Source organism: Crocodylus siamensis, chromosome 3, assembly GCF_052110815.1.
Source record: "Crocodylus siamensis isolate JL-2025a chromosome 3, ASM5211081v1, whole genome shotgun sequence".
Classification (NCBI taxonomy): Eukaryota; Metazoa; Chordata; order Crocodylia; family Crocodylidae; genus Crocodylus; species Crocodylus siamensis.
The window spans coordinates 184,002,782-184,025,597 of NC_143397.1; the positions used below are offsets into that span (position 1 = coordinate 184,002,782).

A 22,816-nucleotide genomic window follows, 5' to 3' on the forward strand; every position below is an offset into this window, starting at 1 on the left:
AAAAAAATCCCGTTATTCCTAGCTGGAACCTAGATTCTCGCCCCCCCCCGTAGCCCGGAGTTGGGCTCTCCCGCTCAGCCATTGGTGGGAAAGCGCGCGAGCTCCTCCCCACGTGATCTCCGTGGCGCAGAATTGTTCGGGGCTGTGGTGTTGGGGAAAGACTGTGGGGACTTGTGCGTGGTTTTTCCCGCGGTCCTGAGATTCCCCAGTATAGGGCAGCAGCGGCCGCCGGCGGAGACGAAACCAGTGCCATGTCCTCGCCCGCTTCTACCCCGAGGCGCCGCGGCAAGCGCGGCCGTGCCAGCGCCCCCACCACGCGTAAGTGCGAACCCTTTCGGGGAGGACATACCCGGCCCTAGCTGCACGGGGTGGGGGAAAAAACCGACCCACTGTTACCAGGTGTACGATAATTATCTCACTTGTACCATAATTTCACGATCAAGAATAGTAAATGTGATCAAAAGGTACGATGGTATCGTTTGTAGCCGTGTTGGTCTAAGGCAGGGGCAGGCAATTATTTTGGGCAGAGGGCTGCTTACTGAGTATTGGCAAGTCATCGAGGGCCACATGATGGGCAGCCCAGGGCAGATTAATATTAATTTTCTAATTTTTTCAGGGACCCCGCAGGCTGGAGAGAATGGCCTGGTGGGCTGCATCTAGCCGCCAGGCTGCATTTGCCTACCCCTGGTCTAAGAACTTAAGCAGACAAGGTTTTTTGGATAAATGTGATATCATTTATTAGATCAAATCAAATAGTTAGAAAAAATCTTATTTGCAATCTTTTGGGTGTAAATACCCTTTGCCTTCACCTCCACAATTCAGAAAGGATGTGAAGAAGCTTGAAAGAATCCAGAGGAGAGCCATGCAATGATTAGAGAGCAAGACAGCAGGCCTTATGGAGAAAGGTTGACAGCTATGGGACTCTTCAGTCTGGAGAAGCATGGGTTCAGGGGGGACCTGGTGGCAGCCTACAAGTACATAAGGGGTGTGCATCAAGATCTGGGGGAACGCCTGTTCACCAGAGCACCCCAAGGGATGACAAGGTCCAACTGTCTCAAACTCATGCAAAACCACTTCAGGCTGCACATAAGGAAAAATTTTTTGCTGTCTGAGCCCCCAAGACCTGGAATAGATTCCTCCCAGATGTGGTGCAACTCTGGACATGCTTAAGAAGAGTTTGGATGCTTATCTTGTGGGATCTTTTGACCCTAGCTGACTTCCTGCCTGTTGGCAGATATTTCATATCTATGAAATAATTTTTTCAGTGTATGATAGTTTTTCAGCAAATACAATGATTTCTAAGCTTCCAATATAATAACTTCATATGTAAGACCTTTCCCTGCTGACCATGCCCCCCACATTCCCCAACCCTGTCTATTCCCTTCACTTGGGGGGTGGGGGTGGGAAGGGAGCTCTGTGCTCTGGGGTCCCCCAGCAACCAGCACCTGCCCTGCAGGCTCTCTGCTTAAGCTTGTGTCAAGGTTCCAAGCTAGGAGCAGAACATGCCCCCAAAGTGCTTCAGCACTGGGTTTTTGTAGCCAAAAGCGCAGAATCTGCTCCTAGCTTGTCTGGGACCCACACACTCTCTCCCAGGGCACTGGAGCAAAATATCCTGGGATTTTGGAGGTCAGCTGTACCTTGGCTGCCTGCACAAATATTTTGTCTCTCCAGAGGGGAGACATTTCATTCGAGTTGTTCCCAAGTTATTTTTTTTTCCTGAGCAGTCGCTTTTACTCTGGGAGAAAAGTTACAAACATCTGTATGCTTGTAGCTTCTCCTTGGAGAACAGGGACTCTCACTGGAGAGACTGAACATCTATCCAAGCCCTTGACTTGCAGGGTCAAAAGGTTGAGCACCCCTGTCTTGGCAGACTATGAATATTCTAAAAGCACCAAATATCTCGTAATGTTTAGGATACAGCTTAAGAATTTGGGATCTTTCAAATGATTATATGTTAAGCAAAGTATTAAAAGTTTAGCATGTTCTTGTGTGTGTATAAGTTTGCATGGACTCCATCTAAATCAGGAGTCGGCAGCCTTTTGGAATGGCCAACCAGTGCTATCATGGGTGATAGATCCCATCTGCAGCACCCCAGACCTCACTGCTCTGTGTCAAGGGCTTAGTTTTAAGGGGCTGGCACATGCACTACATCTTTTTCCCCCTGCCTTCATGTGCCCAATCTGACTAGTGAAATAGCTACTTATCAACTTTATTTCTATTGTAGCACATGCTGAAGATGCTCAGTCGCCTCCTTCCGAAAAACGTAGAGCAGATGACTCTACATCCACTGGAGACCTGCAGCCAATGCCAACTTCTCCAGCAGCTGATACACAAAGTCCTAATGCTCAAGATGTTCTGTTTTCCAGTCCAACACAATTCCGCCATTCAGGTACTCTCATCTTTGTCAACCTAATATGTACAAGAAACAAAATGCTTATATTGTCAATATGCTAAAGTTGGCTTTTACATCACTGTAAATTACCAAAAACTTTTCTTTCAAAATAAACCAGGATTGTTTCTTATTTGCAGTTAGTGCTGGCTCAGCTTAGCAAACCAATTATTTTATCACTCAAAAAATAGGTCAGGTAATAATGTAGAGGGCAGGGTACATTTGCACATTGTAGATTAACTAAACCAAAGATGCTTAAGCTTTTGTAAGCAGCAGCAGCTTGCTTCATCCAATGCTGAGAAGGGCTAGCTTTTGGTGGGATGACTGACAAAAAATATATTTCAGAGTAAAACTATATTCACTGATAATTTGAAATGCACTTAATTATAACTTCTTCTTTGTAGCAATTCCACTTGATTTTGATATCAGCTCACCTCTGACATATGGCACTCCCAGTTCTAGAGTGGAGGGTACTCCAAGGAGTGGTGTAAGAGGTACTCCAGTTAGGCAGAGGCCAGATCTTGGATCTGCCCGTAAAGCCAGAGAGGTGGACTTGCATTCTGATGGGGTAAGTAAATGTTTTGGGGTTTACAGATACTTTTTCTGAAGACAGAAATGTTGTTCCTAGTGATAGTTTCTAATTTTTCCTTCACACAGCCAGCGGAGGATGCAGTGGCAAATGAACAGTCTCTTGGACAAAAGCTTGTGATTTGGGGAACAGATGTGAATGTAGCCTCATGCAAAGAAAAGTTTCAGGTAAGTTACAGTCAGGTACAGATGCCTCAGTTTTGGAGTGAAAAAAGAAATGCATCTTACTCATAAGTGGTAGCTGAGTCTGATTTAAAAATTAGAGTACTTGTGTTTAAAATTTATTTTGGTATGCTTAAGGAACATTGTCACTTTTATGCATTTTAAAAGGAGAGAAAAACATGCTGCTTGGAACTTAATTTTTGCCAGTTCCATTAGAGAGAGGTTTTGTTTTCCAGTTTTTGCCTTTCAGTACATTACTTCTAGAAGTTTCTAAAGACCTTTTCACGATCCAGGTTCACAACCAGTGTTCCATCTGTATTCTACTTGACGTGTCACCCGCCTTTTGATACGGTTAGCAGTCTTCTTGAACTCTTGTTCTAACTTCAATTCCTGTTCTTTCTCCTGATATTTTTTTTTCTTTCATCTCTTTAGTCAATTCTTCATCCTTCAGTATTTGCTTCACTTCCTAACTCCACAGGTGTTGTCTTTTAATCTTTTTTTTCTTTTTTGTCTACACCAGGGATTCACGGCCGGGGTGCCTTGAAATCATTTATTGTGTAAGTTTTAGCACTGTTAGGCATATAAATGTGACACAAGATAAACCCATGAGAGTTCTTAAATAGGAATCCATAGTGTCAAAAGCATTCAATCCTGTTTTGTTATCAAAAAGTGAAAACTAAGAGCTGGTATTTTGTAAGGGGTGTCTCAAGCCTAAAAAATTGTAGGGTAGTAGTTCTCAGCCTTGTCTGGGTAACATTCCCAACCACAAATGGAACTACTATTTTTATCTTGAAGACTTGAGATATCTCTCTTCTCTCTGCTGGTCCCCCTTGCCCTCCTTTCTCTCCCCCTGTTTCAGAGTTGTTGCCATCTTTTCAAACTAAAATCCCAGCCTTGTCTTGCTGATATCTTGTGGACATTTATCTAAGTCCTCCCTACTGCCTCCTTTCTCACTAGCTATGAAGGACAGTCCTGCTATCGTCCAGGCCTGTACCCTGAATGTTATCTTCAACTTGGAACTTTGTAGTTCCTTGCATCCAGGTTTTCTTTGAATCTTCAAATTCTCTTTGTATAACATCTCTCACTTATCTGTTAAACAGCCCAAACTCTCATCTTAATGACTGGAAATGTCCTTTTTCTGACCTTAGCATATTCAGTCTTTCCCTGCTCATATATTTGGAGAATGATGCTGTAAGGTTCATTTCTCTAGCCTGTTGTTTTGAACATATCATTGCTTTCTGCATCCTTTTAATGGTTCCCTCTGTCACATCATGTGTAAGATAATTAAATTCACTTTCAAAGTGACACTATCCTTGTTTATTTGGTATCGAGATATCAACTCTTGATTCCATTTGACTTGGGATGATGGCCTGCTTCATTCCTGTAGGCCTGCCAGCACATGGCTCTGCAAGTGCTAGGTGAGGGGAGCAGATTGGCTCTCTCTAGGTGACAAGTTCAAAGTCAGGCTCCCACAACCTCACATGCAGGAGTGAACTGTGCACAGCAATGAACTTGCCAATGCAGTTGGAGCCTGGATCCTCTGCTCTACTTGTGCTACCAAATAGAAAAGCCACGAATAGGATCTCATCCCTGATCTCAAAATTGCACATCCTGCTATGCACACGTGGCATGGCAGAATGTTAATTTGTTGACATTACTGGGACATTCCTCCAATATCTGCCAGGGCCAATGACTTGATAAAGCTTTTTATAATATTTGCTACACTTTAATAAACACTTTCTGAAGTTACTGTTAGAATTAAGAAATTTTCACTGAGGACTTTTCTACAGGAATTTTTCTAACGGCTGGCAAAAAATGTTATTCAGTGAAGGAGTGGGTTGGCACTGAAATACAATATTTATACCACTTACTGAATCTCTGTTACTTTAGATTGGGGGCAGGCAGAGTCCAGCCCACGGGCTGGGTGAGGCCTGCAGCAGACTCCATCTCCCAGCAGCCACTGCACATGTCACTGCAGCTGGTTTCTATGGAGACCGAAGGAACCATGACAACACAGGGCCAGGGTTTCCATAGAGAACTGGTCCCAGCAACATTGGCAGGGTGCATCACTGGATGGGGACCTGCCTTGGGGCCAAGGCTAGGATCTTGCAGTGGTGACGGCATGGTCCGGAGCTGGGGCAGAGCTGCAGTCTGCTGCCTGCATGGCCCTGCACCCAAGCAGTTCCCTGTCCTGCCTTGTGCCCTGCCAGCGCTGCTGGGGCCAGTCTCCATGGAAACACTGCCCTGCCCTGTTATGGCTTTGCTGCTCCTGGGGTCTCCATGGAAACTGGCCACACAGACACAGGCAGGGGCTGTTGGAATGGTGTCTGAGCACCAGCCAGATCCACCATTTTGCCCACCCACCCCTGCTTTTAGATGAAACTAAATCTAATTATTTTTATTTTGTTTCAATATTTAGAGATTTCTTCAGCGTTTTATTGATCTGCTGGCTAAAGAGGAAGAGAACGTTGGGTTGGATCTTAATGAGCCACTCTATATGCAGCGACTTGAAGAGGTACCATGGTAGTAGTAAATAAACATACCTTAAGTTGTAGGTGAAAATGCCGTGCATCTAACATATATTTTGTTTTTATACAATGTGCAGATCGATATGGTTGGAGAACCGTTCTTGAATGTAAATTGTGAGCACCTAAGATCATTTGATGCAAATCTATACAGACAGTTGGTCTGCTATCCACAGGTAAAATCAGTTTAATTTTCGGTTGTCAAAAACCTTTCTTGCAGTTATTCGGTTTGTTTAGATTGCATTGTTAAAGCTCAGTTGTATTAGTTGGATAGTACAATGCTTAAGCACTTGTCTAAATACGGTTGCATTGTACATATGTGTATGCATGCATACATGTTCAAATTTCTTCACAAAATGTATCATATGCAACTCATTTTGAACCAGTCACTTGGTAGCTGCAGCTCCAGCACGAAAAATAAATGTGCCACTGATTATCAGCCTTTCTCTTTACAAGTTCTTGTTATTTGCCTAAATACCATTTTTTAACAAGCAGTGTCCCTACTATAGTTGTAGTCTCTAGAGGAACACACAAGATTTAACTGGCCAGCTGCGTTCCCTTTCTGAAAAGCAGTTTTTAAGTGTCATAGAGCTCTGACCGTTCCTACCTCTTTATAATACCCCACGTCACAAAACTGATTTTTTTTTTTTTCTGATTAAAAACCAGTAACGGTTTAATTCCACTTCTTCTTTTAAATGCCCCTGTTCCTTTTAACACAGGAAGTTATCCCAACATTTGACATGGCTGCTAACGAAATCTTCTTTGATCGTTACCCTGACTCAATATTAGAACACCAGATTCAAGTAAGACCATACAATGCATTGAAAACAAGAAACATGAGAAGTCTGAACCCTGAAGGTAAAGTGTGGAATGAAACTTGGAAATTTAGTAATTTGTTCAATAATAAAAGCAAAATACTTTGAGTAGCCATGAGAATATTAGATTGGTGCAGTATCTAGACTAGTAATATCTATGTTGTGTAATTTGAGGTTAAATGTACCAGAGGCAATTTCAAGAAGCACCACGCAGTATAATGTATCCATAAAGTCATTTAACTTTTCATAGTTAATGATGTGCTTTCACCTGGAAGTAGAAGGTTTTAAATCTCTCTGTAAACATTTGGATAGAAGCCCTTTTTACCCACACTTTAATTATGCTGAAACATTCTGTCCGTTTTATTTAAAAATTTAAATACAGGGTGAGCTTGAAGCCAAGCAGATAAGGCATTTCCATGTGATCTGTTATCATGTATCCTTTCCTATATTGCAGATATTGACCAACTTATTACTATTAGTGGTATGGTGATCAGAAGCTCGCAGCTAATTCCTGAGATGCAAGAAGCTTTCTTCAAGTGCCAGGTTTGCGCCTTTACCATGAGAGTAGAGATTGATCGTGGCCGGATTGCTGAACCATCAGCATGCAAGAACTGTAACACAACACACAGCATGGCACTGATTCATAATCGGTCCATGTTCTCAGATAAACAGATGGTACGTTGCTTGCCTTATGCCATTTAAAATGGAATAGGTGTTTTGCCAGCCAATTTTTTTTTCATTCAGGTTTAATTATCACTATTGAAACATGCTTGTTTTTTAGTACTGAAAATATTGAAATGGAAAATTATTTACGGCTCTTTGAGGGAGCATCTGAAATGATACAGTGCAAGATTCCTTTTTTATTTAAAAAAAAATCCATTCAGAGGGGGAAGACCTAGTGTTAATTCGGAAGAAAAGGTGATCAGTCCAATTACCTTCTCATTTATATGATGAGTTTTCAGACTCAAAGCTTTCTAATATGTCTAGACCAGTGGTTCCAAAACTCTCATAAATTGTGCACGACCAATTTGAAACTATTGAACCTTAAGTACCACCAGCAAATTGTTGTCATATAAAGTAATTTATAATAAATCTGTTAATGTGTACCACTGACAAGTTTGTCTGAGTACCACTGGCGGTACCCATACCACAGATTGGGAACTGCTGGTATAGACTAGAGGTTCCCACACATCAGAAGACTTGGCAGTGGGGAGTGGTGGAAGCTCCACATATCTGGATGCAGCCTCACCTGCACCGTTGCCCACACAGCAGGATCAGGAACGTTTTGCCCTCGTCCATCCAGATTGGGCGAGGCTGCTCCTCACCTCCTTTCTCCCCCTTGCACACCTGGATCAGGACCAAAACACTCTGCCCTACTGCCATGCATCTGCATGAGGGTTGCTCCACCCTCCCCATCCACTGTGTGTGTCCAGAGAGGCTGCTTCAGCCCCCATTCCTGGTATGTTCATACTGTGGCCACCACTGCGCTGTCGCTGCTCCACATGTCCGGAGGGGTTGGGGTGCTCTCCCCCACCTTTGCACTGGGGCTGTCCTGTCCTCCCCAACATGTCCAATTCAGGGCCACCCTGCCCTTGTCCCCTGGCAGATGAAATGACTACCACTGTTGCACCCATACCCTCCTGCAACTAGATTGCGTCCATTGGTTGGATTCAGCCTGTGGAGGGACCTGGCACTGGCCTGCAGGGCAAAAAGATTGTGCACTGCTGGTCTAGGTGCATCTAACTAAATTAGCTTTGTCTGTAAATCTCACTTGTTATACTTCTACCCATGTCAATAGTAACTAATTAAAAAATTCTCACTTATACCCAATTTTTATTTAGTAGTCCTTCACCATCTTGTGAAATTTTAGTGCATCTAGCATTTTGTAAAAATGTGTACTTTTGAAAAAGTAAAACCTGTTTTGTCCATAAGTTTCTTTCTATTCAATGAATGTTTACAAGTTGAATAATTTATAAAAATAACTAAGTTTTGGAGTGTGTGTTTGTTTTTTGTTAGATCAAATTGCAGGAGTCTCCTGAAGATATGCCAGCTGGCCAGACCCCTCATACCGTTGCACTGTTTGCTCACAATGACCTTGTTGATAAGGTTCAGCCAGGTGACAGAGTTAATGTTACAGGTAAAAAGGAGAATTATTTAGTTTAAATTTTTATATCTTCAGTCTGTGTCCCTCTAATAAAGTGATGCACCAAAGCTTGGAGCAAGACCAATATGAGCAATTCATGTGCTTCACAGTTGATGATAAAAGTCCATGTTGGTTAAGGTCAGGATAGAATAGAAATATTGCCTAATTTATATGGTAGCATAAATTGTGGTATAAGATGACTTGAAACTTCCAGGTATTTTCTACCAATTAGCTAAGTAGCCCCACTTCTTAGTAGGCACTATCTTTGTGTGCTGAAGGAGCGCAAGAGATTTTTTTGTTTGTTTCCTTCCCCTCAAAGTTTCTGTGATTTCTAATAAATAATGGCAGTGGTTCTTAACTTATGGTCACGTGCAAGGTATTGTGAAAATACGTCCACCTTTATAACAGAACATCTCTTGGAAAACTTGCATATTTCTTTAACAGATGAAGTATGGTGAAATAAATTGAACTAATTCATTTTGAATAATCAATTTAAATAGGATTTGAGACTTAAAAGTGACTTGGGCCTGCAAAAATGCAGTTCACTATAAATGCAGATTTTATTAGACAACAAAACACTTGCAGACAAAAAGTACACTACTGAGTTATGATTAATACTGAAATGGTCTCAATGTGTATTTAGCTTGATTACTATTGATTGTGCCAGGGACTTAAGTGGGACTACTTAACATTTAAATGTAGATGTGTAGCATCATGGGCTAAAACTATATTAATTCTTTTTTTCTTACTAGCAGATATTTCTGCTTTCAAACTTTTTCATTGCTAACAAACAACCATTTTAGACTTTCAACAGCCTAAAATGGCTTATATTTTCTGAGCATGAGTCTTCAGTATTCTAAGGTAGAATTTTCAAAAGCACATAAAACTTTGATCTCACAAACATTTTGAGAAAATTAAGTATTTATTTATAAAATGTGCTTTCAGTAGATACATAATTAGATTCCTAAGAGACTTAATAAGAACAGGTTTCATTGATTTAACACTAAATTCCTTCTGGAGCAGGGATAAGGTCAGGCCATTTAAACTTTCTTGGGCAGGTCCTTTAGAAAACCACTATTGTACATTGTGGTTAATTATGCAAAAACAGGCTATCAACTGAAAATGTAAATAGTTCATTAGGTTCAATCAAAGTTGGAGATTTTTTTTTTAAATTCCTATCATATTCTATGATCATATTTTTTTTTTTTCATTTAGGCATCTACAGAGCAGTTCCTATTAGAGTTAATTCAAGGGTGAGCAATGTAAAATCTGTCTATAAGACCCACATTGATGTTATTCACTACCGCAAAACTGATGCCAAACGCCTGCATGGTGTTGATGAAGAAACAGAGCAGAAAATGTTTTCACAAGAGCGTGTGGCAATGTTGAAAGAGCTTTCTGAAAAGCCAGATATCTATGAAAGACTTTCTTTGGCTCTGGCTTCAAGCATTTATGAACATGAAGATATCAAAAAGGTAAACATTTGATAATGGTCCTTGCATACCACAACAGAAATGCTGAGACACCATATCAGTATTAGCTTTGAAAAATACTACTTTGTACAGGCTTTCAAATACTGGGCTTGAAGTAAAGGGGGGGGATTGATTGGAAACTTTTTTTTGTTTGTTTGGCACATCCATAACAGCATTTTTTTTTGTTTTTTATTTACAATAAGCTTCAGTTGTCAGAAGATCTGTAATCCAAAAGCGTTTATAGTTGTAGTGTATCAAGTGATTGGGAAAGAGACATCCAGCTTTTGCTTTTTTTCCTGTTTCAGCCTTCAGGGGTCAGATCTCCTGTCACCTTTGTCCATCTTTTTTATTTGTTTCAGGTTTCATCTAGATGGGCTGTACAAACTAAATAGTGGAAATACAGATCTTCCATTGAATGGGTTTCTAAATCTTAAAGCTTCAAAGTCCACAGTCTTGCTTATATTGCCTTAAATTATTTGTCTCATAGGTTTTTGGGGTATTCATAGATTCATAGATTCATAGATGCTAGGGTCGGAAGGGACCTCAATAGATCATCGAGTCCGACCCCCTGCATAAGCAGGAAAGAGTGCTGGGCCTACATTACCCCAGCTAGATACACATCCAACCTTCTCTTGAATACCCCCAGGGTAGGGGAGAGCACCACCTCCCTTGGGAGCCCGTTCCAGAGCTTGGCCACTCGAACTGTGAAGAAGTTCCTCCTAATATCTAATCTAAATCTGCTCTCCTCCAGCTTGTGGCCATTATTTCTTGTAACCCCCGGGGGCGCCTTGGTGAATAAATACTCACCAATTCCCTTCTGTGCCCCCCTGACGAACTTATAGGCAGCCACCAGGTCGCCTCTCAACCTTCTCTTGCGGAGGCTGAAAAGGTCCAGTTTCTCTAATCTCTCCTCATAGGGCTTGGCCTGCAGGCCCTTAACCATAAGAGTGGCCCTTCTCTGGACCCTCTCCAGGTTATCCGCATCTTTCTTGAAGTGCGGCGCCCAGAATTGCACGTAGTACTCCAGCTGCGGTCTGACCAGCGCCCGATAGAGGGGAAGTATCACCTCCTTGGACTTATTTGTCATGCATCTGCTGATGCACGATAAAGTGCCATTGGCTTTTCTGATGGTTTCATCACACTGCCGACTCATGTTCATCTTGGAGTCCACTAGGACTCCAAGATCCCTTTCCACTTCCGTGCCACCCAGCAGGTCATTTCCTAGGCTGTAGGTGTGCTGGACATTTTTCCTCCCTAGATGCAGCACTTTGCATTTCTCCTTGTTGAACTGCATTCTGTTGTTTTCTGCCCACTTGTCTAACCTGTCCAGGTCTGCTTGCAGCTGTTCCCTGCCCTCCGGCGTGTCCACTTCGCCCCATAGCTTAGTGTCATCTGCAAACTTGGACAGAGTACATTTCACCCCCTCGTCCAAGTCGCTGATGAAGACATTAAAGAGTATCGGTCCAAGCACCGAGCCCTGCGGGACCCCACTGCCCACACTCTTCCAGGTTGAAACTGACCCATCCACCACAACTCTCTGGGTGCGACCCTCCAGCCAATTCTCCACCCACCGGACTGTGCAGTCATCCAAGTCACAGCCCCTTAACTTGTTCACCAGTATATGATTAGTCAGCTAGATCTGAGGTGGTCTGTGCAAGAAGCTCCTGAGATTAAAAACTCACCCTTTTAAAAATGTGACAGCATGGTTATAATGCATGTTTGAGCATGCCTAGGGCTCAGCTTTAGCTCTCATTCTCTTCAAATGGATGTTGCATATTAAGATTTCATCTCAGCTAGTGTCTAGGACTCACTACTCCTTTGAGAAAGTGGGTAATTCAGAACAAAAGTCAGACCTATAATATGGGAAGCAGAAAGTCACTTTCAGCAGCACTGGGGTTCTGTTAATTTGGAATACTTGCAGGTATGGTGTCAAAGTAACTGGATTGCTGTGGTAGCATACGTGTCTGAACACAAGGAGCTGCATATCTGATGGCTGTCCTAATCAGGCTCTCTGAGGCTGTGTGGAGTGCATTTTAATTTCTCTGACTGTAACAGGGCCTTGACTGAGACCCTGTTACTAAAGGAACAGGGGCAGCTAAAAACAATTACAACGTGGGGGTGGGCCCCGCCCACGGAGAACCAATGAGGCCAGGACCCAAAGGATAAGAGGGAGAGAAGGTGAAGGAAAAATTGCCTTTGGGCACAAGAGGACGAGCTTGGGGTTAATCGAGACCTCAGGAGAGGAAAAGTGGAAAAGGATTCTGACTTGGGATACCGAGAGAGCCGTGAAGTTGGGACTCCAGAAGACAGGTCAGATACAAGATGGTGACTGCCCAGGTAATTGAGGTACATTTTGGTGAGTGCAGGGAGAAGCGGAGCCATGCTGTGGGCTGGAGCCGCAGCTGGCATTAAGGATCAGGGAGGCTATGGCGAGCCAAAAAGACAGTGGGGAGGGATGACCCCTGCCCAGACCCCTAAAGAGTCTGGGGAAGCCAGAACCCATCCCGAGTAGGGAGAGACACTGAGGGTCGAAAGGGCAAGCCCTGACTGTGAGAGAGCCGCGGAGCCTGCATGCCAGCTGCTGGAGAAAGGCAGGCGGCAGCTATAATGAGCCACTAACGAGGGAATTAGCGGCGGATACCAGGACTTTGTGTGGTACTTACCAGTTGTATTAGTGGACCGGGATCAGCCTGGAGACTTGGGGAGGGTAGGGGCCTGAGATCAGTCTGTCGGACTACTTCCTCCTCCAAAGGGGGTTCCTGTAAATAATAGAAGAGAAAAGAGCCGAATAAAAGCACCTTCATTATACCCAATCCAGCATGGTACTTCCTGCAGGTCCTCTTTCAAATATCACCCTCTTCCTCCCTATTTCTATTAAAATCCAAGTCGTGGCAGGCGAGAATCAAGAGGCTTGGGGTGGGGAGCTACTCTGTGCGGACTGGCTGACAGACTGCATTGAGCAGATGTTGCTTTGGAAACTTTGCTCTTGGGGCTAAATTTCTGGTTTAAGAGCCAGTATTTTCTAAATACTACTGAGGTCCTACTGGTCTACCTATGGCAGGTTTAGGGTATTAGGTCTATGTTGTGTCAGGGTTGACAATAGTCTTATGTAGAGCTTAGATTATGGTTTGCATGGGATGGTTTGGATAGGGATGATCCTGCCTCAAACAGAGAGTTGGACTAAATGACCTCTGGAGGTCCCTTCCAGCTCTACTTCTCTACAATTCTATGAAAATTGTTCTCACTAGGTGCCAGTGAGGCGATTTAATTATGCAGGTGTCAGGGTTAGAAGTGGTGCAGCTTAGATGGGAATGAGCACTGCGCTTGTAGTCATTTTAATTTCATAATCATAGTATCAGAAAGGACCTCAAGGGTCATCTACTCCAAAGGAAGGCAGCCTTTTCTGACTGTGGGCCAGCATGACACACTATGAATTGGAGGCAGCCAGGTGGGCTCTAGGATCCTGCCATCACAGCTGTTTGTCCCCTTGGGAGCTCTCCTGCAGCTGGCAAAGTTGATCTCTTCCACTTGAGCAGAAAATCTGCAGTTTCCTTGGTTTCCTATGAAGCTTAGTGTCCTGTGTCTCTTAAGTGATCTCAGCTTGCCTTTTGCTTGGTATCTGGGCCATCAAGGATGAATCGATACAATATAGGCATACCTGATATGCACAGCAAGGTGCTAGGTGTGAATCAGACTACCTGAAGTTATACAGAAGCTTTGGCGCTACAAAAATATTATTATGATTATTAAAAATCTTTCTAGATCCCTCCATTTTGATTTAATAACATTAAATGTGCTGTTTTAGCTAGGTTGATTGGAGGAAATACTGGCACTAATGTGCTTATACCAGAGCAATTTTAGGGAAAATTACTTCAGTGTAAGCTGTTTGCAAGACATGTAAGCATATCAGTTATCTTCCGTGACAATAACATTAATCAGAGTGTACATCAAAGACTAAAAAAGCAGCATAATATAATTAAAATACATATTTCATAACCAGTTTCTGAACACTAGCAGTTAATCTGATCAAAGAAAGGAAATATCTGTGGCTTACATTGTTGTGCTGTAAGTGATTTTGTTAAATATCAGGATACAGCTATCCTTGACTCGTGGGATGAAGAGACTGTTGTTCATCAAAATGGCAACTTGCAGTTTTCACAGAAAATAAGCATAGAAGCCCTTCTAGAATAATTTGTCTAACTGTATATACTGTGGGTTCATAGCTATTTCTGTCGACCCTCAGTACTTTAGTTCATTCATAAACAATACCTGAAAATAATCTCTGACAATAGGATGAGCCTTTTCAAAATAACCCTGTAAATACCAGGTTTTCCTGCACAAACTGCTATAGAAAAAATCAAATGGTGTACAAACCAGAGTACTCTTTCAAAAGATGATTCTCTAACCCACAAGACAGAATATTTGTAGTATTCTGTTAAAACAGTGCCACTACAGGTAAGGATTTTTCTATCACTCCTTGATGATTACTGTAGCACAGTGCTGTCGAACTCATTTGGCTTTGCAGGCCAGATGAGCCACCTCCAGACCTGGCCCCGGGGCTTCTGACCAGGGCTGGCAGTAGTGAACGTGTTAATGGCGTGGCTGCCTGAGCTTCTGTGCGTGCCGATACTAAAGGAATTAATGCTGCTGTTGTTGCCTTTATTGCTGCCATTGTGCCCAGCCCTACCAAGAAAGGAAGCTCCCTGAGCGGAATCTTGAGGTTGGCCTGTGGTAGAGCATTAGCTGGTAGCTGCAGCAAGAAGCCCCATGGGCCGGGTTTGACACCCCTGCTATAGCACATTAAGAGCGGATGTAGAGCAAGTTAGTAACACTTGGTTAAGAGGTCCCTTGGATATAACTCTCCCAATAAGGCATTGTTTTTGTTTTGTTTTGTTTTGTTTGTCCTTTGCTGTCAAATGCGTTCTAAAATACTCTTCTGCATGCGTAGTGACAGATGCAAGGAAAGTTGAGCTATGCTTTGTACAAAAAAAGCACAATAAGAAGTATGTATTGCCACTTAAAGCTATTGTCAAGCTTTATCTGCCTCTGTTGGGTGCTCAGATTGATTTGAGAACTTCTTGGCGAAATGAGAAATCCAGGCCCTTCAGTGCAAAGTACAGTAGTACCTGGAGTTCCTTTCCACTTTCTCTCACTGTCTTAAGCTGGTGAATGCATACACCACAAATAATTGTTAACATCTGTATTTCCCATGGCCCTTTCTGACCTGCATACAGGTTGAAAGGTTTGATACAGACTTAAGAGTAAACCAAAACATGCTGGAGGAGTGAAAGTTATGATACAAAAATTAGATACTGGCTTACTAACAAATTTACATCCTCTTTCATTACAAACAGACTCTTAAAATGTATAATCTCTTGACTTTTTTCCATCAACACCAGCTGTGTAGATCTCCTGCAACTGGTGACCTCTGTTAAGTAGAAAGAATTAAGCTTTGTCAAATTCTAGCAAAATGAGAAACCTAAATGTTGATATTCACAAGACTGTAAAGAAGGTAACCAATTTGTGTGTGTGTGAATGTAAATGCAGTTCTACTCTAAAAAGTGAAAATGACAATACTTGGTATTTCTGCAGCTTATTTTGTACCTGTTGTACAACAATAAAGAATTTCTTAAGGAAAAATCTAGATACTATCCATTCTGATTCCATTCTGACTTTTCTATCATTAGTAGAACTGTTTAACTTAATGCCAGCTGTAGCATTTGTGTTGCCACGAGATCTAGTGATAATGCATTTTTTTTGGCATTTAGATTCAGTTTTGAATTTGTGGGACTGGTAGGTTAAATTTAAAACAAATACTTTTAACTAGGAAGATTTGATGTGGAAATTGTTCAAGCTGTAAATAAAAAGCTTGGGAGCTATTGCGAATAAGCTTCAGAGAACTTTTATCAAGTTCATGTGTGTTTTTTGTAAATTTATTTAAGATTCTTCAGTCAATTATAGATGGACTTGGTTAGTTACCAAGTTTTCATCTGAAAGAATACTTTTTGCTTTGTTCATTTTAATAGGGTATTCTACTTCAGCTGTTTGGGGGATCAAGAAAGGATTTCAGTCATACTGGAAGAGGCAATTTTCGTTCTGAGATCAACATTCTTCTCTGTGGTGATCCTGGTACTAGTAAATCACAGTTGCTTCAGTATGTCCACAATCTGGTTCCCAGAGGCCAGTACACATCTGGGAGAGGCTCTAGTGCGGTTGGTCTTACTGCTTATGTGATGAAGGATCCAGAGACAAGGCAGTTGGTTCTGCAGACAGGTGCTTTGGTACTCAGCGACAATGGCATTTGCTGCATTGACGAGTTCGATAAGATGAATGAAAGTACAAGATCAGTACTGCATGAAGTAATGGAACAACAGACTCTTTCCATTGCCAAGGTGAGTATTGTCGCGTTGTCTGGGATCTCTGTTATGCCAAAAAGTTAATATAGGAACCAGAGATTAGACTTCCTCAAGAAATGATCAGAACTAGTTAATTTAATGTCTTACTAGCATAAGTGTATAGCTTTTTGCAGATGTCTTGGTAGTGTTCAGTGTTGCAGACTTGATACAGAGTTTACATCTCTTAATATTATTTCTACCTAATCTTGTTCTGCTGATCATACTACTAAAGCCTTGTTGTTTCTTGATTGAGATTAGTGGTTCTCAGCTGGGTTGCCTCAAGAACTGCTAGGAGTGCCATGACATGGCACCACCGCTGCTGCTGCCGAAGGGTGACATTTTCCTGCATGCCTGTTTTTAGAAGGCACATTAGGACCAATCCAGAAAGAGGCTGCAGGCAGAAAGACATGCAGCCATACTATTTCTGATGTGGCTTTTTAAACTGAGGCTTGTGGGACAGTTTCACTGTGTGGCAATGCCAGGTGGGAGACATTTGCTGTTGCCACCAGCCAGATCAAGAAGTGACTGGTAGGAGCACGTGCTCTTGCCACAGCTGTTCCTGGTGCAGCCCTGTATGTTGTGTCCTTCAAGCTGCAGAGGCATGCAGGAGAGAGAATGCTTTGTGTATCTCCATGTTCAGGAGCCAAACCATAATGAGCTGCAGCAGAAAGGCGCACTTGCCTGCATAATGTGATACAGACGACACATCTTTCTGTTGTAGCCACTTAGTTCAGCTCCAACATGTCTCCTGAAAACAGGCACATGGGACAGTTCCATCTGCCTTTTTATTTTTGGGAAACGTCGCAAAGAGTCAGACCAAGAAGGGCTTCATCAACAATATGTGCTTCTTTGCAGTTGGGCTCTGCACATGGTGCAGATCTGTCTGGCCTCAGTGACACTGGGCTGAATATCATTAATTATAAGGAGATAATCAAGTAATAGCCAATTAAAAATTGACCATATGATTTATGTTTATATTGTAATATTCACAATCTGTTTAATTTTTAAATGGGGTGCTGCAATAGTTTGAAAACTTTTACAGGGGTGCCTTGAATCTTATTTTTCTGTTTGACAGGCTGGAATTATTTGCCAACTGAATGCTCGCACTTCTGTTCTAGCTGCAGCTAACCCTATAGAGTCACAGTGGAATCCAAAAAAAACTACCATTGAAAACATCCAGCTTCCTCATACGTTGTTATCCAGGTATTGAAGTTAGAATTTTGTTAGTCTCATGTTTTTAGTGCTACATCTGTCTTGGGTTGTTGTGGTTTTTTGAAAGAACTAATGATCAGTGCTCACTGCCTGAGATGGGGAGGAAGTAATAGCAGCCTAGTGGTAACCCACTTTCTGGTCAAGTATTCTTAAGTGTCCTCTGCAGCCTGAAGGGATTAAGTCCATGTCTCCCAGGAGAGCACCCTAGTGCTGCAGACTGGTCAGAGTGAGGGTATTTTTCACTACTATTCAAGCAGTGTCACTATACAGAAGAGAATTCAAAACTCAAAGGAATGATTGACAACATGCTGTAGTGACTAGGGTCACTACCATTGTGGGGGGAGTCAGAGGTTTTGGTCCCTCAGTCCAGGAATTTTTTCTGAAGCTTATTGGCAGTCTTGGGAGCAGGGGCTAGAAATGGGTAGGTGCCAATGCCTAAAAACACAAAGTGGTCAGAGCAACACAACCCCCTCATTAGTGGCTCTGTGTGGCCACTTTTAAAAATAGTCTGCATTTTGTAAGAGGCCTGATTCAAAAGGTGTAGGTTAAGTTAAGTGTTCTCTCAGTATACCTATTGGATTGGACCTCATATAAGACATGCAAGGAACAACATTTAATTCTCAAATCCCAAATGAGCTTGAGCACAAGAATGGGTAACTTCTTTAAATCAGTTGTTGATTGGAGTATCTTAGTTTTGCCTAAATTTCCGATTTGAGTCTTGCTCTCTAAAAATTGTTAGATCATGAAAATCTGCAAGTAGCATGCTTTTGTGAGTTGCAGGTGGCTGCCATCTCTTGGAATCTGATAGCAGACTGCCATCCCTGCATACAGTTGAACACTTTTAAATTTAAGAAATAAGGCTGCCTCCCAGGGTTAAGGTGAAAGCATATGTAGACTATAATACCTAGTGTATGTTCTTATTCTGTGCAGATTTGACTTGATCTTTCTTATGTTGGATCCACGTGATGAAGCCTATGATAGACGTCTTGCTCATCACTTGATTTCACTGTACTACCAAAGTGAAGAACAGATGGAAGAGGAGTACATGGATATGGCAGTATTGAGGGATTACATCGCATATGCTCGATGCTACGTAAATCCTAGACTAAGCGAAGAAGCAAGTCAAGCCCTCATTGAGGTATAGGAATGTGGGTCTTTAAAACTTATAAATCAGAAGGTCAAAAAGACTTCTGTGAAATTAGATTTAATAAAAGTCTGCATGATTTGCTTTACTATGCTTTTACAAAGGTGTCTAAATTACTGATAGCCCTTTCCTTTTTAAGTCGGCACAGAAGATATTGTCAGTCTTTTCATGACAGATTGATCTGATTCCTACATTCTTGTAGGGCCCATTGTAAAACTTCTGTGGAATTTTGAACTTATGCTTCTGTGTTTGGGCTACCTTTATAAATATTAGTAATAGAACTTGGGGTCATTTGTATTCTTCTGTAGTTTAAATTACTTAGCATAAATGGTGATACTGCCTACTGGCATTCTGATTTTATTGCAAGACCAAGCACAGGGAAGTCATCCTACATGTAGCAGGTGTCATTGGCAGGAGAAATTGTCAAGTTGTTTATAACATTTAAATATAAATTAAATGTACATAATGCATAATTTTTCCCCTGGTGGTAATATGGTCATTGAATATGAATCTTCTTTTGTGGGATCCTGGATATAGCCCATATTTTAGATATCACTTTAAGTCATCTTTCTTTCAGGCTTACGTAGATATGAGGAAGATTGGCAGTGGTAGAGGAATGGTTTCTGCATATCCTCGACAGCTTGAGTCTTTGATCCGTCTTGCGGAAGCTCATGCTAAAGTGCGCTTTTCAGACAAGGTTGAAACAATTGACGTTGAAGAAGCAAAGCGCCTCCATCGGGAAGCTCTAAAACAGTCTGCTACTGATCCAAGGACTGGTATTGTGGACATATCCATTCTCACCACAGGTTTGTGTTAACAGGAGATTTACTGGGTATATTTTTGTAAGAAAGTGTGCTTTTTCAGTATGATCCCATCTGAATGAAATGTTGAAGGAAGGGTATTGGACTTCAGACTAGCCATTGAACCTTTCAGTTATTTTATATGTCAAACCGAGGGGTAATGTCAAAGTCAGTAGGCTTATTTTACAATAAAATAATAGTTTTAATTAAAACTAGTACATAGATCTTCAAGACTTACCAGCATATCCTAATACCTAAAGCAATCAGTTGATGAACATTTTCTCTTTGGCTACAAAACATTTATTTTGTGTTGTGACTTTCTTAAATGTAAGCAGAAATCTGTCAATTTGTATTGATTTAATATGAAAAAAATGTACTTTTTTTTAAAGGAATGAGTGCCACAGCCCGTAAACGCAAAGCAGAACTGGCTCAAGCCTTGAAAAAGCTTATTCAGGCAAAGGGTAAAACACCGGCTCTAAAATATCAACAGCTTTTTGATGATCTTCGTGCACAGTCTGATGCAGTAAGTTTCTGCTTTTCTTTAACTTGTCTTTTAATTCTTTTGAGCTACTAAATCCAAGTATACTTTAGTGTCCATGTAAATGTCCCTAACATAATTTGCTTCTGAATTGGTGATAAGGAGTTTCATGTAACTAAGTTTAATTCTTGCCTTAAATTGAATTATTCTTTTCTAAAGAGACTCTGGCTGCAGAATAATAATACTCATGATTATAATAAAAAGCTCAAATATTTGCATGATTGGTTTGCTGACCAAGAAGAAAGCTAGCTTATGTTGGCATTGCACTACAGTTTTGGGCAAGTAAGCTGAAATCTATATCGCTTACACACCAAGAAAACTAGTAGTTTTGATTTACTAGTTCAACAATTTTGCCATGTGAGGTTTTGTTCCTAGAGTTTTTGTAGCACATAGCCTTTTTCTAAATGTGCTCAATATTTTTTTTTTTCTTGAAGGCTGTAACAAAAGAAATGTTTGAAGAAGCGCTTCGTGCCTTAGCTGATGATGACTTCTTGACTGTGACTGGGAAGACTGTTAGATTGCTGTAATGAGAGATTAACTTGGAGCAATCAAGTTTCACTGGGTTTTTTTTCTTTGTCCCATTTCTCATCTCACTGCCCCTTCCCCTTTCTCCTCCCCCAAGTGGTTGTCTGTGAGATCTTTTCAGTTCAAGGTTATTATTTATGCCAGCAAGATTAATGATGACTGCTACTAGTATTGTAAATGACTAGATTTGTGGGACTGAAGAAATCCTTGGCTGAATGGGACTGAAGAAATCCTTGGCTGAACATACCCAGAAATGTTTAAACAAGATGTGCTGTTACTAAAGTACTTTGTGTAGAGCAAACTAATGATTTTTATACATTTAAAATTGAATTGTAAAAATTCATCTTTGACTAATGTTATATAACAAGTGCAACATGAGTGCTTGCATAATGTGCTTTTTAGTGTTAATTGTGAACAAATAATTTCTGAAATTAAATTCTTCTGATTTATAGTTACTTGCCTTTCTTTCTATGCCTTTTGAGAGAGGAATCTGCATGACTTCTTGAGGAACACTTCTCAACTTGGTGTTCTATGATTATAGACAAATTTATTTTTCCTTAAGTTGAGTAAAATTAATCACTGCATTTCTTTGCATTTAACTTTGTTTTCTTGTTCATATTTACCTACCAGTCAAATAGGGGTTTTTTTCCTGTTTGGAATGGCATTTTTACCATTGCAAGGTGCAATGAAATCTGTATATGGAAAACCATCAAAGAACAAGTGTTTTTTTCTCATTAAATACATGCAAAAGAATAGTCGAGTATCCTTGTGCCAGCTCACACTTTAGATAACATTCTGTTCCACAGGGTTTCCTATTCACTATTTTTTTTCTTTCTTTTTTTTTTTTTTAATTGCTAAATAATGAGACTGAAATGTGGGAATGACCATCAGTTTGGATTTTTTTTTCTGGCTATTAAGTTCATATGTTTTATCATAAAACATGCTCGGTTCATGTATTATCCTAAAAATTCCTCTGATCCTCCTTATTAAAGAAAATCACTTTTAAGTGAAATTATGGACTTAAGTCCTTATTAATTTTAATTTAGTTCCACTTCAGATACAAGACACACATCTTTGATCACTAGCATTTTCCTGAAAAGGTACCTGGTTCGTGGAGAAAGCTCACTGGCAACTTTTGATAGATGGAATCATTACATATTGCCGCTAGGTGGCTCTTTGCTTTTACATGGTCTTACAATTCAAACAAATGTGAAGCATCTGTTTGGTACTTCACCGTAACTGTACTCCAGTTCAGAAGAAAGAAATGGATAAGTATGCACTTCAAATTTTCATGTTTGTGACTTAAGTATTTTGTGGACACTTGATATTTTGAAATGTCTGAGTGAGATTGGAAATAAATGGGCATAGTGAAGTGCACAATCACAAACTGCAAACACACAGAGTATATGGTCTGAGGCTGGGGAAGGGGAGGAGAATGGGGAGGGAAGAGCACAAGTGTCTTTCAATCTATACAAGCAATCATTTGCAGAATTTTTTTCAAGAGTAGCTTTAACATGGAAAGATGGGGGTTTGGTTTCAGTTAATTCCATACTTACTGGAGTGTCTTGATTGGTTTAGTTTCATCCACATTGTAAGATAATTAAGTGTAGTTATAAATGAAGTATGGAGTATATGCATCCAGACTCCTGGCTGCCTAAAATTGGAATCATAGAAGTAGGGTCGGAAGGGACCTTGTCGATCTTCAAGTCTGACCCCCTGCCTGGGCAAGAGAAAAAACTAGGCTCAAATGATCCCAGCCCAGGTAGGTATCAAGCCTCCTCTTAAAGACCCCCAGGGTAGGAACGAGCACCACTTCCCTTGGAAGTTGGTTCCAGATCCTAGCTGCCCTAACTGTGAAGTAGTTCTTACGGATGTCTAATCTAAACCTACTCTGCAATAACTTGTGGCTGTTAGTCCTTGTTATGCTAGGGGAAACAAGGTCTCCCAAACCCTTCTGGCCCCCCTAGTGAGTTTATAGACTGTCACCAGGTCCCCCCCTCAGCTTTCTCTTGTGAAGGCTGAACAGGTTCAGGTCCCGCAGTTTCATTGTAGGGTCTGCCCCGTTGTCCCCGGATCATGCGGGTGGCACTTCTCTGGACCCTCTCAAT

At 41.3% G+C, this 22,816-nt stretch overlaps 1 protein-coding gene across 1 annotated transcript; it reads left to right on the forward strand.

Moving 5' to 3' along the window:
- The first annotated feature begins 101 nt into the window (after window positions 1-101).
- MCM4 (minichromosome maintenance complex component 4) lies at window positions 102-21,159 on the forward strand. The gene is made up of 16 exons (XM_090039935.1): window positions 102-318; window positions 2,225-2,389; window positions 2,794-2,957; window positions 3,047-3,145; window positions 5,559-5,654; window positions 5,745-5,840; window positions 6,384-6,522; window positions 6,934-7,154; window positions 8,496-8,616; window positions 9,838-10,097; window positions 16,121-16,486; window positions 17,565-17,692; window positions 18,632-18,839; window positions 19,423-19,651; window positions 20,035-20,168; window positions 20,618-21,159. The coding sequence occupies exons 1-16, from the start codon at window positions 252-254 to the stop codon at window positions 20,708-20,710; spliced, it is 2,586 nt and encodes an 861-aa protein (XP_089896061.1). The 5' UTR covers window positions 102-251; the 3' UTR covers window positions 20,711-21,159.
- The last annotated feature ends 1,657 nt before the right edge of the window (window positions 21,160-22,816 follow it).